General features: G+C 40.3%; 1 protein-coding gene across 1 annotated transcript in view; it reads left to right on the top strand.

Annotated features, from left to right (window-relative positions):
- large1 (LARGE xylosyl- and glucuronyltransferase 1) overlaps positions 1-16,089 on the top strand; it is a 99,546-nt gene that overhangs the window by 71,971 nt on the left and 11,486 nt on the right. The window contains exons 8-10 of the mRNA XM_054624986.1: positions 1,988-2,100; positions 7,379-7,504; positions 10,220-10,375. Coding sequence (XP_054480961.1) covers positions 1,988-2,100; positions 7,379-7,504; positions 10,220-10,375 — 395 coding nt within the window. The remainder of the gene's footprint in view (positions 1-1,987; positions 2,101-7,378; positions 7,505-10,219; positions 10,376-16,089) is intronic.

Below are 16,089 nucleotides of genomic sequence, written 5' to 3'. Positions count from 1 at the left end.
CTGTATTTTTGGCCATTTTAATTAGCTATACTTTAAAAAACTCTTCCTTGGTTATTTAGCAGATCGTCAAATTTGGTCAGTAAGAAATTCTACATTTCTGTTTTGACTCACAGTCATAGCGCCACCTTCTGGCAACAGGAAGTCTGCGTTTTGTCACAAACAGCATCCAATTTACATGTCATTTTTATTGTGTGGTCAACACTTAAGATAGACCAACAAAATGCATGTTTAGCTCATGTTGTCTAGCGCCACATAGTGGGCACAGGAATCGTTGAAACATTTGCAATATGGCATTTTCAGCACCACGCACTTCACACAGGAAATAATGTGTAATTTGCACTTGAAGTGTACAATGACATGGACATGCACGGTTGTGTCATCCAGCCTCCCGCCAGTACCTCCAACATGCACACGGGCTTAAGGGTCCAATCATAGCTGCTTGCAGCTTTGATTTGTATGTTGCCATTTATTGTGCAACTACTGAGAAACTTTCCAGAGTCGGATGACTTTGATAACTGCTTGTCCTAGGCTTGCCGTTATTTTTTTAGGTGGAGCTGTTTTGCTTGGCATGGCGAGGATGTTGCTCCATTTTCTCTGCACGCTGAGTTCCAGTTTCCAATAGCTCTGCAGAGAGGTTTCACACTAGTGGCCGCTTACGGCTATAATCTGTCTCATATCAAGACCAATCAGATTGGTCTAATGTATTTATCTCAATGATACTGATATACCGCTATTGAGGATGAGGGTGAAATTAAAAAATGACATAATGATAACATGTAAGCAACACACAGGATAACATAATGTAAATGTCCAGCACCTCTTAAATCATTTTATATGTAGAGTTATAGTTACAAGCTAGCTTTTCACCTCCATCCACTCATTTCTTGAGTAAAAATCGTTTGCTTAAACAGAAACGATAAACAAAGTTAAGGATGAATTTGATTAATAGCATTTTCAATAACCATCTATCATATGAAAACATTTTATTTCTGTATTCTATGATAATTTAATTTACAGCCAAACAGTGAAAGAGAAGCAGCAGTAAGGCAGTGTCTTCTTTTGCAAGGACGTAGTGCATTGATGAGGCTTTCACCAGGCTCATCAGTTGTATAGAAAACATTTTCCAAAAGATGATTGTGAAATTGATTGGGTTCCATTACACAGTGTTATTATTTTCCCCTGCCTATATATTTTTCCTCCAGGTCATTCTTTTCAGTAGATTTATAGCTCTCTCTGTGCTGTTTGGAGCTGGAGATAATCGTTCTATTGACCCAAAACAAACAGCACGACCTGCTGCTGAAGCTCTGTGAATTTACAATATAGACACATTTCACTAGGAGCTGCAAACTCACCAGAAAAACATCTGATATGTGAAAGTTCAGAGTTCTTAAGCTTCCTGTCTGACTGAACAGCAGATCTCAGAAACAGAAAGGCATGTGTTGCATTTACACAGAACATCAATTTGACAGAAAACCTCCAGTTTAACTGCAGCTGTCGGCTTTGTGGCCATGGCAACAGAGGGAGCACAGCGAGGGAGTGAAAGATGGTTTGTTTGTTCAAATTTGCAAAAAAATAAATATGTTGTCTACAAGCATGTCTCTCCCTCTGAAAATGAGTTGCTCAATTTTCTTTTTAGTAGCCTGGAATTCTTTTATTAGCCAGGAAATGAGAACAAGAATTTCTTGTTTTGATTTTTATAAAAAAAAAGTTGGAGAAAGTTAGCAAAGAGAAATAATTAATTGTGTTTTAGATCCAGTATCTGTCTTTAAGCTTTAAGTCTGCAGCTTTATCTATGATAAACAAGAGTGTGATTCAGAGCCTCATGATGGGACTTTATCACCTTTAGCAGGCAGCTAGATACTAATCTCTCAGTTTCTTAAACTACCATATCTCTGTCTTTGTGTGTGTGTGTGTGTGTGTGTGTGTGTGTGCGTGTGTGTGTGTGTGTGTGTGTGTGTGTGTGTGTGTGTGTGTGTACGCTTTCCAGGGGTAATTCTGCTTCTCCTGGATCGTCTGCGGAAGCTGAGATGGGAGCAGATGTGGAGGCTGACTGCAGAGAGAGAACTAATGAGCATGCTGTCCACCTCGTTGGCAGACCAGGTAACACACACACACACACACACACACACACACACACACACACGCATCCTTACACCTCAGGCATGCTAACTCCAAATCTTTCAAATGGGCAAACAGGTACAGTACTTGTTGCAGGAGCTTGTTTGTCCAATCCATTTCAGACTCTGCTGGTAATCTAAACTGAGGCATGCCCTCACTTTCTCTGCCAATGCTACCTGAACATTTGAGGCTAAACTAAACTGAGGTAAAGGGTTCTGTGTGCTTCAAATAAACTACTTTGTACAGCTTTGTACAAATACTTTTGTCAGCACTGTGGATCACACAAAACGGGATAATAGTGCACACCTTCAGAAAATCTCTCCTTTCCTAATATTTTTGTTATTTTTACAGTGTTAAAAGCACATGTCTAGGGATGTAATTATTTTTTTAATTTATGTTATGTGTCCTTTTATATATTTACTTTCATATTGTCTTTCTTATCCTTTCACATAGCTCACATACAAACACACACACTGACATCATTCCGTTCTTCCATACACTGACTACATGATGTTAGCTGCCTTGTATTTACTGTTCTTGTCGTCCTCGTGTTGTTTATGTATTGCCTCTTGTCTTGCAAAAAAAAAAGAAAATCTCTCCTCTTCTTTTATGGTGTTGTACTCACTTGTACACACAAACGGAGGTAGTTTTGTGAAGAATGAAAACAGAGTTGGGAAATCCAAACCCGTTTAAGCTGCCAGCATGCTGCTTTCCACCTTTCCAACCACAGAATCAGGCATGGCTATGTCTGATCATCTCAGTCATTTTCCAAAGCCGACAATCCGACTTTCACACCCACTTCACACTGTGAATGTCCAACTGCAGGGCTGAGAAAGTCAGCAGGGGTGTGAGCTCTTCCCTTAAGCCATTTTGACAATCTTTCTAAAAGTTTTTTCTTTCATATATTCTGTGCATGAACAAGTGAAAGTCTTTGCTGTTATCCCCATGCTAAAACGAATGTCTTGTTTTGCGCCCCCATATTTGAGTGTGGCTGTTCGGAGGAGCTCTAAACTTTTGACTTCCACCTTGGTCTGACAACACCTCTTTGCTCCTAAAGGGTTCCATAGGTATTTTTTAACCTGGACCATATTTTTGTTTTGTTCCAGTACTGATGAAGAATGCTGCAGACAGCAGCCGCTAAACAGGATGCAAATGCTTGTTGTTGCCACTGACAGGTCAGGTTGTTATTATAATAGTCTGACAATATTATGGAAAGAACCCTTTAAAAGTTGTTTTCCCCCTATTGTTTGATCCTGTCTGTCTGTTTGTTTGGATAATTTTTTGGCATCCATATGTCCACATCAGCTAAATATTCAGCCATGAATTTTCTACCATGGTTTGGGTGAATACTGCATTGTGTCCATTAATACTTGATAATGGACACCTACTAAGTAGTTACAGTTAGTGTAACTACCACCTGATGGGCAGGTGGTACCTTGCAGGGTAGCTCCTACCATCAGTGTATAAATGGGTGAATGATGACCCATGTAGTGTTAAAGGGAGTGGACCGTAGGCTAGAAAAACACTAGATGGTTAAATGAAACTATGTGATATTTATTTGGGGACAGTGACATGGCAGGATAGCTAGCTAGTCTTGTTTATCATACTGTCAAATTATATTTACTGTTGGTCAACTGTACGCAATGTCATTGATTTTCAATTTTTGCGAGCATAACGTTCTAGCTAGTGGCTGAGCCTAAGGGTGCTATGAGCTGAGCGGACTAGTAATGTCTCCAGTTGCCAAGTTGATTCCAAGGTCCGTCCTATTTACTGGAGAATTGAACAATGTGTCCATTGCACATAGCCTTATGGGACGATAATGATTGCAACCCTCAGGGTTACCAGGGAAACAAAGTGATTGGATGCGAAAAACTTTAGTTTTTGGTTGCAAAAACGCATGGAAATATGAATTAATGGTCTTAATTTTTTGTAGCAAATTACCATGGAATAAGTAGGATAATGCTCTTCAAGGTGTTCCTTATTAGCGCGTCTGACACGTCTGGCCTCGTCATCAATTCATTCCTGATATTGGACAGCTCGCAGGGCATTATCGGTTACTTATATCATTTTCTGTAATCCAACACAACAAACTCTGACAACAATGAGTTGCCACACGACACATAAGTAAAGAAAAAGTTTTTATTTCTCTCTAGGGTTTTGATGTCAGACACCAATCATAACAATCTGACATTGTAGCCTTTTTAGCAGCTGCCATCTTCAGCCTTCTCCATCAATACTGGACCAATTTCACATATCGTTGTTCCCATTAGTCACTTAGACACAAAAACATGGGGAAATAGGGACAAGGTTGAAAAATACAGAAGTTATATTTTTGAAATAATTGCATTTGGATTTCACTTTAATAGAGCATCGCTTTGCGAGCCATTAGCTTTTTAATGCTAGCTAAAGCTAATATTTCTTCGCCCCTTCTTCATGCTTTAATTTAGTCTTGTAGTTACCTTCCAAACCTAAACTACTATTGAAAGTGTCAGTATCAGCTAAACTTGGTTGAAGTGGATGAACCAGGTTATAGAGTAACCGCCCATCAGGGACGCTCTAGTAAAGCGAACGCATCCACAACGATTAGAGGGATCATTTAATTGGTCCACACTACACCTGGCATTCTATTGGTTGGGGAATTTTGACAGGGTTGTTGCACAAAAACAATCCAAGAGCAGAGGAGAAATCTGAGAGCAGACGTTTCATGAGCACACAGCAGTAGCCCGATTGTGAGATGAAGGGCAGAAGCTGGAGTGCATGAAATCTGTGCAAGCCACATTATGTTTGCATTCAGGAAAACTGTTTCAGCAGAAATCCAAGCACAAGCAGGGAATACTTGAGTGCAAGGAGAGGGTTTTGAGGGGGAGCCTTTCAAAAATCTAAAGCATAATCAATAAGTCACGCTCTCAAATTAAAAGACCACGCTCTTGCAAAAATACGAGAAAAAGGCTCCATAAAATACTACAGTATGTCTACTGCTGTTATGTTATTTTGATCTTCTCCAAGGTACCCACCGCAGCTCCATAAAAAAATAGAACAAATTCAAATTCTCTACATTTATTGTTTGCCTGTATTTTCATCTAAGAGTGCAACAGAACCCTCAATTTACATGTCAGAGTTGTAAAAAGGTTTTGGTTTCAACCCACTTGAGCGCAGATGTTTCCTGAAGGTCATAAACAGGTGTTATCTCTAACAATGCAGACCTTGGCGAAGGCTCATTCCATTATCTCCAAGCTATTCAGAACTCAGATAAGTTTCTGAGATTTTAATTAAACCTTCATTAAGTAAAGACCCACAAGGTTTGGAAAATGAACATGGCTTTGGAAATTGTTTGAGCATTCCATCTGCTTTTTGCTGTGTGAGCTCCTCCAACGGACTGTCAGCCCGTCTTATCGCAGCAGTCAAGAGTCTTATGTCTGTGAACAGTTCAGTGAACTACCAAAGTCAAAAAGTCTTTCAGATGTAACCAAAGGACATTTTCTCAAGCAAATGGAAGGATTCAGCCGGAATTAAAGCCTGAACATCTGGAGACTCACAAAAAACACTAACAAGATAGAAGAGTCCGGAAGAAACCATCACACAGCTTCTATTAAGAATCAAGTTGGTACAGTCCGAACGAACCAATCACAGTCACCCTAGCAGGAACGAGGCGAGGCACAACTCAAGAGGGACATGTTGGCACCCTTATTTGATCGCTCCTCACATGATGAGATGGTTCTGGTCTGCCATTGTGAAGACTGTTCCAAACCTCTAAGGACTGAGGAGGGACCCCTGAGGAGTCATGACTTACACCTTAGTAAAAGTATTTTACTAGACCGACACACCTTTTTATTAGAAATATGTTGGTGATTGGATGCTGCATCTGATCTACAATACATCAATTCATCACTGAAGTTAAATACATAAGTGGACAGGAAATACCTGTGTTATAACTTCCACATTTTTTGATCTCTCATGTTTCTGATTAAAATGTCAGTTTGAACAGTGAACAACTTTTCTCATTCATTAGAAAAATTGTTTCTCCTCACATTTGCCCCTTAATTGAGCGGCGCCCTGGACCTTCCCTAGTTCAGAGCTTGGAGGATGAAGTGACTTTCTAAATCATGTAGGCCAGAGACAATCATCAGGATAAGATAGCATGCGTGCGGCTGTGGCTCAGAGTCCCAACAGCCTCTGCAGCGGGATGCTGATTGGCTTTAATCTGTATCATGACTGATTGAACTAGTCAGGGAGAGCAGGAGAGCCTGTTGTTCTTCTGCAGTAAACACTTTTTAATTGTCTAATGTGTCACATAATAACCAGTTTGAGGTGAGATATGTTTACTTATTTTCACTTGCACACTCTTTAGACAAACTCTAATCATAACCCGGATTATTAAGTAATTAATTTACTAAGAGACTGAATGCAGGTACAAATACCAATTACATTTGAAAATGGTGCCAGGAGAAATGATTCATATATGTTCAGTGTCAGAGCACCAACGTTTTTACACACTGTGGTTGACTGATCTCAGTGCAGTATAAATGCAGTATGCAGGTTTTTGATGAATATGCAGATATTTGTCAAACATTTTCAAACCTACTGAATGACTTTAAAAAAGAGAGGCATGGCGGTGGGTACCGTGGCCTTATTGGTATTTTGACAATATTGGTAAAAACAAACTCCAAGTCATCCAGCAAGGGGAAGATTCAAGTGAGGATAAAGAAATGCTATACAGAGAATTGAGATGAACCCAAAATCCTTCATGTGCGCCGTCAGTTCTGACTGTCCTGTCTCTTTCTATACATACCATCATCTTCAAGCTCACAGTCATAAGCATTACCATCCCCTGCAGTCTGCAAAAATGTGTCACTCTGTGGTTGTGGCATTCATGTGCTGGCATCATTTACTGATTATAAAGAGTAAAATACCATAGTAAAAGAATAAAAAAGATTATAAGAAGTATGAAAGATACATTACTGTATGGTAATTTGAGAATGTGAATTAGCAGTTTTGTTTTCACATCCATAAGCAGCGTAAGAAGCAGCTTTGTGTGGTCATTGAATAAACAGATTGAACCGTGAGGTGCAGGCCTGTAGATGATGAAACATAAGGCAAAGCATAAGGCTCACTGTGTGTGTGTGTGTGTGTGTGTGTGTGTGTGTGTGTGTGTGTGTGTGTGTGTGTGTGTGTGTGTGTGTGTGTGTGTGTGTGTGTGTGTGTGTGTGTGTGTGTGTGTGTGTGTGTGTGTGTGTGTGTGTGTGTGTGTGTGTGTCTGCAGGACATCTTCAACGCTGTGATCAAACAGAATCCTTTCCTGGTTCACCAGCTGCCCTGCTTCTGGAATGTCCAGCTGTCCGACCACACCCGCTCTGAGAAGTGCTACAAAGACGTGTCAGACCTGAAGGTGAGACCCTGCTGTCCCCACTGCGCTCATTCTCAGTCACTTCAGACAAACAAGACCTGACCTACATTATTCAAGAGCATTACTCAAGCCAACCCCACACTCAAAGTGACAGGTTTGGTTCTACTTTAGGCAGAGTAAAAGCATTATGGATATTTTTAGGCTTCAAAAAGCGCCATGTCTTTTCTGTTTTTCAGGAGCTGTCCAAGCCTGTCATGTATACATACATCATGTGTGTGGACAAACTGAATGTCGAACTATAAAGATGTTGTTGACTAGGCTTTGTCCCCATTCATTAGATAAAATATTCTTCCACTTTCAGCAGTTTTACCAACAAAGAAATTTACCTACAGTTTGATAATAGTGGTCAGGCTTACTCACACATTCAGTTTGGCCTTATGACACATCAAACTTCCAACAACAATAATGTTGAATAATGCCTGTAGGTGTTGTTTGAATGGCTTTTACAGTACAAAAGCTCATTTCATATCATTGCTGCAATCATAAATTAGACTTTCAAATGAGCTGAATATTAACTAAGCAAAGTGGTTATAGATGGATAACCCTTGATGTTGTCAAAGTGAGAGCAGACATGACACACAGTAAGAGAAAACCCAACAGCCAAATTATGTAACAAATTGTTGTTGGAGACACAACAATGTTTAATGCAGAACAATAATTCCAGAGGACAATAAACAAGATACAGCATTAGACTTAATTCGGTTGGTGAATGCTGGTTAGACAGGCAGATATGCAGTTATTTTTCTTTAGTTTGTTTCAGCGTGCAGCAGAGAGGGAGAAAATAAATAAATGCAATGAAGAGCCCTGTTCCACCCTCAAGGAAAATAAGATGGGAAAGTGAGGCGATAAACAAGACACTCCTTTGAGCTGGAGAAGAATCAACTAACAGAAGCATCATGGAGGAAAACAGAGAGAGGAGTGAGAGTGGCTAGAGGAGGAGATCGTTATAGTCTAATTCTAATTTGCTCCAAAAGAAGATCGTTGATGTAGGCAAAAGAAAACGGAGCAGCAAGTGACCAAGAACAGGCTGGGTTTCATGAACTTGTTTAGATGACAAGGTGTTGGTGGAATTGTGCTGATCCAGGGAGCAGGTGGTTTGAATCGTGGTCAGCTACAGCTTGGAACTGCTTGAAAGCAATCTGGGCCTCCTTGCCTTGGTTTGGACATTAAGATAAGTTCCCTCCCCTTCAACTCTCTAGGCTTCTCCTTAATTTTCCTCAAAAACACATTACACACTGAACTGAACTGGATTGAAATGAACTGCTTTCATTGACACACTCGCTCATTGGGTTTTGCCTATCCTGTGCATTTTGTAGCGGGGGTAGCAGGCTATCCGGCTATATCTCCAACTTGTTTAAAGTAACATTTTCTTAAAGTGAAAGGGTAGAAGTGTGATTATTCTCCTGTCTGGCGCCCAACACCTACTGTGAATATTTTGAAGTAAAACCTATGCTCCAAGCTCTTTAAGGCTGATCTGTTGAACACCCACATTTGATGCTGTTTTCTGTCTTTTATTTGGTCTTCCTGCATTAAAATAACTAGATCAGACTCTGAAGGGTTTGGTTACTATAGAAACCACAAAGTGTAATCAAATAGGTTTGGGCTGGTGGAAACATTTTTAAACCAGTTTGATATTAAGCCAGGCACCGACTGGACTGGTCTAATGAACTTTACCTCTAGGTGTTGCACTTGTCTCAGCAGTTGCTCCACCAAAACGTGGAAGAGCAGATCATCACTAAAACGAGAATAGCTTGTCGACCTTAAAGGTCAGTCCACCTTAAGTGAACTTGAGCTGGACTTGCCCCTTCACTTTAATCGGCAGGTAGAAAAAAAGACACAGGAACTTGTCTTGTATCTTGAGAAACTGTAGCATTTATTCACCAACAAATAGACACTAAAGCAATACAAGCTGAAGCTGTTGAAATATTTCAAAGGAATGTTTCAAATGTGAGTCTGTGAAGCATTGAATGTTTGTGAGAGTAATAGCTGAAGTTGAAGTAGTGAAAGAAGTTAAATTGGTATCCTAAAAAAAAAGGTCTAACTAGTATCAGTACAAACATTGAAAGAAGCTGAAGTGGAGGCTTAGGTTTAAGCACTGTCAATGGAAACACTGAAATGAGTTGAAACAGCGAAGTGGATGAAAGAATGGATATGGATCTGAACGTTTGAGGACTTGTTGAGGCTCCTTGACTTGAATACTGGAACAGCCCTTTGCACTCAAAGCATAAAACAGATTTTTTGCAAAATAAATAAAAATTCTGAACAGAAGTTTAAGTGTTGTCCCTCGTAAAGGTGTGAGGAACCAGTTGCGTAAGAGTGTGTGTTTATCACTGAAGCAGGCGTGCAGTGTGGTTCAGAGTGTCCGCAAACTTAAGTCCCTAACTTCTCACCACAAGTGGTTGTAGGAAAGAAAAAAACTACCTCTCATGTCCTTCATTGATGTAGGTAGGTATCTTCAGAGTTCATCTTATAACTGTACAGATTTTGGACAGATAGTTTTAGGGGGTCCATAGAGATCTGGGCAAAAGATTTTGTGCTTTAATGACTTGTCTTCCCAGGACCAGGATGTTAATCATTTGGTGGAATGGAACTGGCTTAATTGCCTGTACCTTACAAAAAAAAAAGAAATGACCATGACAATAACAGGATCCTGATTAACTTCTTCCCTGCTCTCTTCTCTGTGGTTCTTCTGCCTAGGTGATCCATTGGAATTCTCCCAAGAAGCTGCGAGTGAAGAACAAGCATGTCGAGTTTTTTCGGAATCTCTATCTAACCTTTCTGGAGTATGATGGCAACCTGCTGCGGCGAGAGCTGTTTGGATGTCCCAGCGAGGCTGACCACAACAGTGAAAATGTAGGTGTGACCTCTTTAGTGCTAAAGACAAGCAGGGGGGTGGTAAACTAGCGTTTAGTCGAGCTAAGAAGGCAGGGCTGTACCTGTTTGTGTATTCGTGATGAACTGTTGCAGTCCGGGGGTCATGGTCCGTTGCACATAGAATACGTTGTATGTAGATTGATCCATGTCATGCAGAACCCAAGTTCAAAAGCAGGATAAAGGACGTGTAACTTATAGCTGTATGCTGTTAGCAACATTTGCCTAGATTAGAACAACAACCTGATTGGCGTGCAAGTCAGTCACACTAAGGAGACAGCCTTCGTCCTCTAAAGTGTTTGGGAACAACATAGTTGTGTATAAGACAAAGATGGCGTGTTGCTCCACTGTTGAAGGGTTTTTGAATGGTAACTCATCCATCATGTCAACGTTCATTCAAAGGCATCATCCAGATGTGCCAATCATAAGGTGAAAGAGAAAAACAACCCCTATGTAGTATATACAATTTGATATAAGAGATACTCTTCATTTTTATTACCTAGTGTGACATGTTTCCTTTAGGGAAAGTGTTACAAATGTTCCCAATTTTTAAAATGAAAATAAGTTGCCAGTGAACAAAATGCTACTTCAGTCCACAACAGGAAGATTTTGTCTTTCTTTGACATTGCACTACTGTCTCTTTAAGTTGACAGTTACATGGAAATAAACAGATTTTTACTCATTTGTTTTTTTACCCCTGTACCAAACTCATACTAAACCTTCACTGCTAAACAAGGTACGAACTCAACCATGACTTCTGTGCACTGTTACACCCCTACACAAATATTTTTCCTGGCTCCCTAAACCTTCCTCTGGGAAACCTTAGTGATACTCTAGTTTGGGTAATATGTTTTTATCCTTTTTTTCCTGATCAATAAATAAATTAAAGTTAATAATGAGAATCCAACCAACCAATTGATTCTTGCTTTCACTAATTGGCATTTTTCAAGATTCAACTCTATGGACACAAATTATTCGCTACTCAGAATGTTTTGTTTTGAGGTTAGATACCCATTTCTGTTTCTACATTTACCTATGTAGCTGTTGTTAAAGTTGTTTTGTTATAGCTCTGCACATTGTGAGGCTGGTGATACAGTGGTCCAACAGGGTATTTATGAAAGTACTAAACCCTGACTCCTCTTTTTTAAAAAAGGACTTTAACTCAATTTTAAGAAACTGCCAATACAAAATATCTTTGCTGAAGATACAGAATGAGGCTGATCAGCAAAGGCAACATATTGGTCATCAATCCCTTCAGCGGGTTTCCTGCCCAACCGTGAAAATGTCTGCACTCCGCTGCAGCTACATAAAGCAGTAACCAATTCATACTTGTCTACAGATGATTTACTAAATAACTACAACAATGTATGTAAATATGCACTTGAGTCTATAGAAACTGCAAAAATCAGGTGAGTCAACCATTTAAATTCAAGTCAATTTGATTTATTTGTATAGCTCAATATAGAACACAAATTTGCCTCAGAGGCCTTTACGATAAGTTCAGAATATGATATCCTCTGTCATTGTGCCCTCGCATCAGAAAAAGGCAAAGCGCCCAAAAAGGGGAGTAATAGAACGGGATACCGGGAGCGCGTGGAGCGGACCGTGAGACAATCACCAGCCACGCCAGATCTGCAAGACCTGCCAGACCAAAAGGGGAAGGCTCAAAGCTAACCCAGTTAGGACCTAAAGCTACTCCACTACCCTGCCTGCTGCTAGCTAATGTCTGGTTAAAGGAAAATGCTGGCTAAAGCGTAGTTTAGTTTTGGCACACCAGCACGTGGTGCAATGCACGTGGTACGCAGGCTCTGCAAGTGGTCACGGCGCTTGGTTGTGCACCTCTGAACTTTTTTAACTTGGTGCGTGCTGTCATGTGACTGTCAAAAATAGTTGACTGATAAAAACATATTTACATGTCTATGGATTATGCAAGGAAGGCCAATTTGTTTTTAGATGCTTTAGAAACACAAGGTCTTAAAATGTTTTATTTGACAAATATTTTGCAGCCAAATCAAATTGTTTACTGGATATTCAACCTTCGTTTCTTTAAAATGCATGCCGATCAAACCGAGATGCGTCGCTACAGGCGTGGCCGCATTCGCCACTCTTGCTTGATCAAGTGTGACATTGACGAGCAGGCAACTCCGCACTGAAAGTTGAAAGTATTTTAACTTTAATGTGCGTCTAAAAACTGCCTGAACTTGCCTAACTTGTTTTTTAATAGGGCTTGTACAAAGGCAATAAAGTAGTCCATAAATATGAGATATGAGTTTAAAGACAATTACAATCCCTCCTCATCATTGTGGAGTTTGGTTTATGGTGTTTTGCCCGTTACACCTACAGTCTTTGGGTGAAACTTGTCTTTTGGATTCTTCACAGTTCATTTTGTTTGTGCTCCCTCTGATGTTTCAGAGAATAATGCAACAAACTGCGCAGAGAGTAGAAACGCCTCTGTGCATGCTGCTGCGGTGACAAACCCAAGAATCAAAGCTTAGCCCAGCAACAGGGGGTCGGTTACTGTTGTGCCCACATCTTTCCAGAGGGTGTAAAGAGTGTTGTGTGTTTACAGAAAACGATGCCTGATGCTCAAACGTAGTCTGTCTACCTAAGCTGCATGTCTTTGGACTGTGTGTAGTAGTGCAGCCGACTCTAAAGAAATCTAGCCTTGACCCTCTGGGTTTAAATTCTCATTATAAAATTGAAAGTGTCTACTGTAAAGTAAAAAAATATGTTTACTTATAGCATTATTCTATTGGCTCACCTTCAAAAGGGGGTTTTCATCCGGGATACAGCTCTAGACTGGTTCAAAAGTTGTTATATTGTCCGTCCAGAACGTCCTCCAAAACTTATCCCTATTACAAAAACATTTGTCCCCCTGTCTGCATATGTCAAATCTGCGGCCAGAAATCTAGCCGTTATATTGGAAAGTGAACTTTAATTTAAAAAAAGCAAGATGCAAAAATGTTTTATCCACTTAGGATCATTTCAAAAATCAGATTTGTTCACAGTGGACCTGATCTTGAGAAGGTCATTCATACTTTGCTGTACTGCAAATATCAGGTATGAAATGTTTTTGGCTGTTTCAATGCTTGGTCTAAGCGGGCACTGTTCTGCTGTGTTTATATAATACAGGTGCTGCTACTCTCATATCTTTTTTCTTTAGTTTGATATTTAACATTTTCACACTTGAAACTGATATTTTCTTATATATTTACTCAGGAGAGTTCCTCAAATCTCAGTTATCATTGGTTGAAAGCCGTTGCTTAAGGTGAATCCATGTTTTAAAGTTTTTGTGGAGCATTTTAGACAAACAATCTCTCATCTGTCTCATTGAACAAATGCACTTCTATTTCTACCACCGTATCAATACTACAAATGAGTCATGTATGCAACCTGCATTTTTAATATCTCCGGGGTGATGAGATTGGTCGTGTATGTGCATGAGTGAATGTGTGCATGTATGTGTGTGCATCTCTGTGTCTGTCCACAGCTTATCTTGCATGCCAAACTGCATAATATTTTGGATGCTCATCTGTGGTGTCATGCTCAAGGACCTCTCAAGGTTGCAGTGACTCACACTTTCTCAAAAAACCTTTATTGCCTGTTTGATACTGCCATTGATGGACTGCTGGCTCACTACAGCTGTTTTGGACAGTGTGTATGGCTAACTGCTAACAAAACTACCAGTGCACACATTGCTGAGTACATTGCCGTTGCTCAGCCGCTCAACCACTGCTGACTTCACTTGATGAGTTTAAATTTGTTATGTCAAGTTTGAATGAAGTGTCTTATGAAGCAACTTCAAGCTGATTGCCAGAGTAGTGTACCCCAAAAATACTCCTAACAGTGTGCAAAATACCCAGTGGCAGTCGGGGGGTCCTGTCCAATGAAGCAACGATCTAATTTGTCCAAAGGGGGTCGGTTAAAAGAACACAGGTACAGTCAGGTACCCAACCCTAAATATTTCATTCTGAACTAGAGTGGGCAACCGACCAACATTGGCCTCTCTAGAGCCACAACACTAGGGTGACTCCCTGTATATTCCTCATTGAGCCTGCTTGTAGACCTTTTTTGTCAATTTAATTCTGTATCAATCAGCCTGTGGGAGACAGTTTGTCTGACCACTGTCCTTTCAGCTCCTCCGAAGCTGGTTCTGAGGACAGTTACAGCCCTGTGTCAGTGTAAATTTTGGATTACTTCAAATATATCCATATTAGGGTGGATGTTGAGTTAAACATGATGAATATCTTTTATTAGAGAGTGTCCAAAAGTTTGCAGCATTATCTTCATTTATACAAATGATCTTGTCCACTACAAGGACAAACAAAAACACAGAAATCCTGAATAGAGATCAGGGAGAGAGAGGGAGGAAGCCAGGAGCAGACTATGACAGCAGGCTTTTCAGCCCACCTTCCAGTATGTCCATTCAGAAGAGGTGTAAACACTGAAGACATGATTGGACCCCATGTTGTATAACCTGGTTAATTTGAAGCTTAACAAGGGCTTGACACAGCCTGTAAGTGCCCAGTACACTGTATAGAGTCATTTATCCAGCTGATGCTTCGCACCTCCTTGGCTTCTAACCTGCTGAAGGTCACCATGGTCTGGTTGGGTTTTTACAGCATCAGCCACTATGGGACCATAGAATTATTTAAGTGTCAGCACTGTGGTCAGTTAATCACATTATAATTTCCCATCATGGTATGCAAGAGCTTTTTTTTTTGCCAACACTCAATTCTAATGTGTCCTTAACTCAGGAAATAGTTTGCTCACTCAATTTTTCAGGGTTTGAGCACCAATTTAAATCCCATTAAAATGATGATTAGACTAATGAAGTCACTGAAGGATTGGCTGCATATTGCAGACCAGGCTCCTTCAGGGCCACAGAGCCACTGCAGCCCAGTCACTCACTGCAGCTCCACTAATAACACTGCGAGGCCACTCACCAACTCCTCTGCTGACAGCCCTCAGCCACTTCTCTCTGCTGCTCCCCAAAGTAAAATGATTGTACTTTGTTGAGCTTCAGTGATTCTAGTGTTCTTCAACACGTTGCATAGACCTGAGTACAGAAGGCTGACATCCATTCATACTTTGGTTGATGTGTTGCTCTATTAACACCTCATTTTTGCAGTGCACAGTGCAAAAGACTCAGGGTTTGTGCTCAGCAAATCCTGTATCACTGTTGGTGTGTTTGGCAAGAACTAATCAGGGAGAATTAATTAGAAAACTGCAGTTTATTTGTAATCAATTTTAACAGCTTGGTTCTAAATGGATTTATGTAAGATTAGAGGTGGCTGACTGGGACACAGAAAAGCCCTCATAACTTAATCCATGCTGTTCCAGCATAACCACCACAAATATTCGGTACACGTGTAGACATGGACACTGAAGTTATTTTATTCAAATGCCTTAGTAAGAGGTCAGTTTCTATTTAACTGGCCCTCTAGGGGCAATATGAGTCATGACTCTACTGTCAGGAGCAAAGGCTGCAGCAGTGTGACATTGTTCCACGCTCTGAAAACCTCATAGAGAGGATGTTGAAAAAAATGGATGGGTTAAAATAGCATGTGACACTGGAGTCCTCGGTCTCTTTGCCTGTAACGACCAACAGTCAAGGTTTTATTTTTTCATTGTGACTAAGGTTCCCTTAAACTCAACAAAAGTAGTTGATTTTGACCCAAATCATGATTTTCCCC

This window comes from Anoplopoma fimbria, chromosome 23, assembly GCF_027596085.1.
Source record: "Anoplopoma fimbria isolate UVic2021 breed Golden Eagle Sablefish chromosome 23, Afim_UVic_2022, whole genome shotgun sequence".
NCBI classification, from domain to species: domain Eukaryota; kingdom Metazoa; phylum Chordata; class Actinopteri; order Perciformes; family Anoplopomatidae; genus Anoplopoma; species Anoplopoma fimbria.
Note: the sequence above shows the minus strand (reverse complement) of the source record. Positions and strands in the feature narration are given on the sequence as shown.